Genomic DNA, 6,000 nt, shown 5'->3' on the forward strand with positions numbered 1-6,000 from the left:
CGGAACTCGTGCATAAGTTTCGTTCGAAGATGCCGAAGGATTCTGTACCCTTGTTCCCATGGCAGAACACAGCAAGATCATTTGGCGCTAAAGTAACTACAAGTGCCGATCCTAGTGGGCGCGCACCAACCAGGGACCTTCCCTTGGCCTAGTGTCGCCACCAAGCCGCCTATTCCCAGCTTCTCATGACACGAATTACGGTGCCTTCGGCCGATGAATAGGATAAGTTCTTCCTCTATTAAATTGTTTCTCTGGGGTCCCCATGGGGAGTGGGTATAAATTGAAGAGCTAACTCCACCTTTTTTGATGGAGCCCATTTATCGGATCCATTGTTCTTTTTCAAGATGGCTAAACTAGAGTCGACTCCTCATGCTATAGAGACCAGCAAAGCTGACGTCGAAACCTCCGAATCTATCAAGCCTACCCACACTGTTCGAGGCAAAGACAAGGCTGCTGAGCTCCTTTCATCGAACGAACGTATCCTTGTCACACCCGCAGATAACAAGCGAATCTTGCGAAAAATCGATCTCGTCATCCTCCCGATCCTCCTCTCGGTCTACTTTCTCCAGAGTCTAGATAAGACCACACTATCATATGCCTCAGTCTTTGGCCTCATCGAAGATGCAGGTCTCGATCCAAAGTCCCAGCAGTTCTCCTGGCTGGGAAGCATCGTATACATTGCACAGCTGGTAATGCAGCCTATCGTAGCCGTGCTCCTAGTCAAGCTTCGCATGGGGAAGTTCATGGGCATCATGGTCTTCATCTGGGGCTGCATTTTGTGTGGGATGGCTGGAGCGAAGAACTTCACTGGGCTCATGGTGACACGGTTTCTGCTCGGTGCTTTCGAATCTGCCGTGGGTAAGTCAATGGGCTTCGCGAAGGTTTCCAGGCATCCGTTAACGAGAAGCAGCCCCCGCATTTATCGCTGTGGTTCAGATGTGGTACAAACGTGGTGAACAAACCAATCGAAACGCAGCCTGGTACGCTATGCTAGGCATCGTCAACATCCTCGGGAGCCTGTTGTCGTATGGCCTCGGACACATAAAGTCGGACCTCCTCCACTCCTACCAGATCATCTTCCTCTTTTGTGGTCTCCTAACTGTCGTGGTGTCGGTCTTCGTGTATATCTTTATGCCCGATTCTCCGATGGAAGCCGGTTTCCTCAATGACCACGAGAAAATGATTGCAGTCGAACGCCTGAGAATGAATCAGATGGGCGTTGCATCTCGCATCTGGAAATGGGATCATGTCTTTGAAGCTTTCATGGACCCGAAGACATGGCTTTGGTTTTTCATGCTGACTGCCGTCAGTATCCCTAGTGGCGGCATCACAACTTTTGGGCCTCTTATCATCCAGAGTTTCGGCTTTGGAAAATTTGCGACTATACTGTTCAACATGCCTTTTGGCGCTGTCCAGATCATTGCGACAGTAGGAGGTGCCTGGTTGGCCACGTGGCTGAAGAAGAAGTCACCAGTTCTGATCCTCCTTTGCATCCCGCCAATTATCGGTATCATCATCCTTATGGTCGTCGGACGTGGTAAGGAGAATCGTGGCGTGCTACTCTTCGGCTACTACATGACATCCTTCTACCCCGGCATATCACCGCTCATATACTCTTGGTCGGGCCAAAACACTGGGGGTGACACGAAGAGGAAGGTGACAACTAGCATTCTTTTCGTTGGCGCCAGCGCAGGCAACATTATTGGGCCGCATCTATTCAAGCCTTCCGAGAGACCCCATTATTACCGAGGTCTACGTGCGAACCTCGCTCTATTTGTCGCGATCATTGTGTTGGTCTTATTATCAGTTTCCTGGATCAAGCTGCTCAATCGCAAGCATGCTGCGACCCGCGAGAGCATGGGTAAGTCGGCTATCGTTATAGACACGAGCATGGGAGACAGCCGACAGACGGATGCAGAAGAGGTCGTTGCCAGCGGGGTCGGCGATAAGGCGTTCGATGATGTTACTGACATTAAGAACGAGGATTTTCTGTACATCTATTAAATGGACGTTCATCTTGGAGACTGAGAGATAGAATAGTCGACGAAGCCTGTCGTAATTAAATGATATTGTCATTACCTCCCCGTGTCAGAATTAGGTAATTTGTTCCTCCCTTGCATATGGTACCGGTAGCCGTTTCTCGGGTTCCCTATCCGGATGCAGCGTCGCGAAGTTTTGAACACATTGTTTATGTGCAATCAATCACTGGACGCAATCCTTTGAGTGCAGCTAGAAGGGCCTCAGGCTCTTTCCATTTGATTGAGAGCATCTTATAATTGTATTGTTGGCTCCAGGCGATGCTCTCATGAGAACAAAATGTAGCCATAAATACTGCTAGGGCCGCCCGACTCAAAAAAGACTGTCGATGTTGATGAACAAGTCCTGCCAGCCTAGGGGCATATGCTTCAGATTCGAACCAGGAAAATCCCATTCGAAAACGAACTCTGTAGGCACATATCCTTGGAACTCATCCTCAGCGGCTCCGTTGCTATTCGAGCCAGCTTCAAGGTCAGAACCTGTCTGTGGTTGCGTTACGTACTCTTTTAGAGCAGCCTCGCATTTCTCGATGCTAGTTTGCAAGATCTGGAAGTAGGCAATGTGGCCGGTCGTGACGGTTTTGAGCTCCTCAAGCACTCTATGAGCATCGCGGAGCAGAAGCATAACCGAGGGTACAGGATCGCGAAGCAGGATAGCGAGCTTGAGGACAAGAAGAACAGAGAATGCGCATTTAGCCCATACGTAGTCTAAGGTCCATCTGAAGGTACTGAGATATGTGGATCTGTGCTGTTGAGTGCTTAGCGTTGGTGAGGAGTATGGTGACGATATATCTTCGAGCACATGGTGCAGGTGTCGAGCTGCTGCTTCTTTGGCCCGACAGACGATGTCTCGTTGGAACTCAGTCATAAAAGCGATATTTTCAATGCCAGATGTGGCATTGGCTTTGAGATGAAGAGTGATAATGGCCCATTCGTATTGGATGTGAAGATTCTGCAGAGCAAGTGATCGTTGATGCGGATTTGGTTCGGTAGATACAATGGTAGTCCACTCATCCAGCCATAGGGATAGCTCAATGATTGTATCGTCGATTGTTCTCCGGATTTGAGCCTCATTCTGTGAATGCAGTGGGTCGCCAGCTTGGATTATAATGCTGCCATATGCTTCTGCACGGATCATGTTAAGCTCAATCTGGGAGAGCAACCGAATGTCCACTGTAGCGCGCTCAGGATGAGTGATAAGGCTTCTAATCTTGCGCGATGATGTTTGAATAGTTAGGTTAGGGAGCTTGCCACCATCAAGGGAGAAGCTAGGTAGCGGTCAGCATTGCTTTACCACAAGTCTCCTTTCTAATTCACCCACAATAATTCCAGATTGCAGATACCATGCCAAATTCTAGCAAGACGATAGAGCCCTCGTTCATCATCGTCCACAGCTCTTAATCTTCTGTGTCCTCTCGCCACCAACTGGTCAACGGCACGGGGCAAGCCCAGCTGAATGGCAAACCTCAGCGCGAGAGCAACCAGCACAAACCTATTCTCAGAGTATGCAGCCATTAAGGTTATTGCTTGGACATCTTCAAGAGAAGGAATGCTTGTATTTATGAGCAGATTTGTAACATAATCCCTTGCTCGAGACTGGAGCTGGCGGTATGTTGCTGAGTTGAAGCCTTCTTCAGATCGGCAGCCAATGCTGACCATAATGTCAAAGAGGAAAGCGCTGCGAGATGAAACGGACGCAATGGTGTCTTGTTTTTCACAAAATATAGGTACTAAATATTGCTATGCTGGTCAGTGTTGCCTCTTAGTGCACGATATGTGACCGTACACTACCAGAGAAGAAACTGCTTAAGGTTTAGCATTATCATGAATTTAATTAGAGGTGTTATATACCTCTGAAACCAGAGTGCCGCCTGATCCCAGGTAAAGAGTCCTGCATCCACTGCTGTGGATGCAGTATTGCGCTTACGCAGGGGGTGCGGCGTTATTGGTGTTATATTTGAGTTGACAACAGTGACATTTTTCAATTCATCTCTTAGATCAGCCAGCTCCTCTTCAAGCTTCTCGATGCGCACATTACTCTCATCTTTTGCTACGTCATGATACTGACAAGTGGTGCCATTCCTTTCGCAGCGCTGACATGGCCGATCTCCATCGCAGCGTACTTTGGAAGCTCGACAAGTGGCACATGCGTTGATGGCACGCCGTTTGCGCGGCCGTTGTGCTGTGGTTGATGATTGCATCGGCAGTTCGTACGAGAGTGGGCGTCAGGGGTGCTGAGAGTGTCTCCCAAGTATTGGTTCAGGAAGTTCTTTTATGACGGCATTTAGGGCCTAGAAGGCGTCCACGATGCTGTTTCGCTGTTCTGGTCTTATTTGTGTCGCATTCTTTGTAGCCTTTGGTTGAGTGTTGACCTGAATGCTGGGCGTCCGAAACGCGGGGGAAACATGGCACGGACTTTCCACTAACAAGTTTTAGTAAATAACAACCTCGGGTTCTCCACATTGCGGCTAGACGCCCTATATCGTGCAAGCAGATTTTTAAAGCGCCTACGCTCTAGTAAGCTATTACTAGTTCTATAAAAGTACTTTAAATATAAATATATTTATAATTATATTAATTCTTTTAAGATAAGCTATATTTAAGATAGTTATAGTTACTTTAAAGACTAATTAAGAAAACTTTTACTATAGTACTAAATAAAACTTATTTTAACTATTTTAAAGGCTTTAAGAAGATAATAAAGGACTAATTATATAGACTATATAGGCTATAAGTATTAGGATAATAGTAAAAGTCTAAGTAGAGAATTAAGTTACTAGTATTTAATTAGATATAAAAAAGTATTATTTTTATTAAGATAGGCTAGTTAAGAAACTATAATTAAGAGCTAGACTACCTTAGGTAGAAGAAATTAAACGTGTACATTAAGAAAACTTTAAGAACTTTAAGAAACTATAATAGATTTAGAGAAAAATATCTACTTTTCGAAAAATAAAGAAAAGGCTATAGGAAACTGCAGTTCTGTGCAGATTAGGCTGCTAAGCACAACCTCCGCTACTTCTAGGTAGATACTTGCTGCATTAACAACGTAAATCCAGCTATAAAGGCCTGCATAATAGAGCGTTAATACTGCTAAAAAAAATAGGTGTTAAAATGCATACTAGCAAAAACAATAATATAAAATTAGCTTTACCTGTAGTTGCAGCTTTGTTTTAGCTGCATACAAAGTAGTCTAAAACTGGGCTAGAGTTTTAAAGCATTATGTACAAGCTTTAGATAAGTAAAATAGTAATAAGAGGGGATAAAGTACTCTGTCTAGTTAATTAGTATTTCAATTAAAATTGCGCGTGAATTTCTGTATCTTTTTATCTATAATATCTACTAAGCTACTTTACTGTACCTGTTTTAAATAATAAGCTAAGTTTACTTTTTATGCAAGCTAGTAGTAACCTTAATAGCAGGAGTTTATGCGCAAACGAGCGCATTAGGAAAATTCAAATTATATATTTTCGCCTAAGTAGCAGCTAGTAGCAGGCTAATAGCGCAAGTAGGAAATTTGCCAAAATTACCTTACACTTATTTTTTTTTATATATTTACTAGTATTGCTAGTATTGCTAGTTTTATTAAAGTTGCAAGTTTAATATTTTTAAAAAAAACTTTAAAGTATTTAGAACCTTTAATATTATATAAATAATATATAATTATTAATATAAAACTAATTTATATATACTAAAATATAAAGTTTAGTTAGTTTTTTTTAAAAATAAATTTAAAATATTATATTTTAAGCTAGCTATAAGCGTAGCAAGTTTTTTTCTTAGCAAAAAAAATTATATTTAATTTTTAGTAATTTAATTAGAATTTAATAGCTAGTATTTAAACTAATTATAAAACACTAGAAACTTATATATATAGTATTTCTATATATATATAATAGTTTTAGCTAGAATAGGCTTAGTAAGCAGCTTATAAAAATTAATATATAATTTTACTATATAAATA

The 6,000-nt window shown here is 42.8% G+C and overlaps 2 protein-coding genes across 2 annotated transcripts; one reads left to right on the forward strand and one right to left on the reverse strand.

The window, feature by feature from the left end:
- Positions 1-344: 344 nt before the first annotated feature.
- Positions 345-2,004, forward strand: K460DRAFT_332099 (allantoate permease-like protein; the record flags this gene model as incomplete). Its single annotated transcript, XM_040930827.1, has 2 exons — positions 345-858; positions 911-2,004. 2 exons carry the CDS (start codon positions 345-347, stop codon positions 2,002-2,004), a joined length of 1,608 nt encoding a protein of 535 aa, XP_040789841.1.
- K460DRAFT_306294 (uncharacterized protein) lies at positions 1,933-4,394 on the reverse strand. Its single transcript, XM_040930030.1, has 4 exons — positions 3,888-4,394; positions 3,823-3,838; positions 3,358-3,776; positions 1,933-3,304 (listed from the first exon to the last, which is right to left on the reverse strand). The coding sequence occupies exons 1-4, from the start codon at positions 4,235-4,237 to the stop codon at positions 2,350-2,352; spliced, it is 1,740 nt and encodes a 579-aa protein (XP_040789842.1). The 5' UTR covers positions 4,238-4,394; the 3' UTR covers positions 1,933-2,349.
- Between the last annotated feature and the right edge of the window lie 1,606 nt (positions 4,395-6,000).

This window comes from Cucurbitaria berberidis (genome assembly GCF_010015615.1).
Source record: "Cucurbitaria berberidis CBS 394.84 unplaced genomic scaffold K460scaffold_2, whole genome shotgun sequence".
NCBI lineage: Eukaryota > Fungi > Ascomycota > Dothideomycetes > Pleosporales > Cucurbitariaceae > Cucurbitaria > Cucurbitaria berberidis.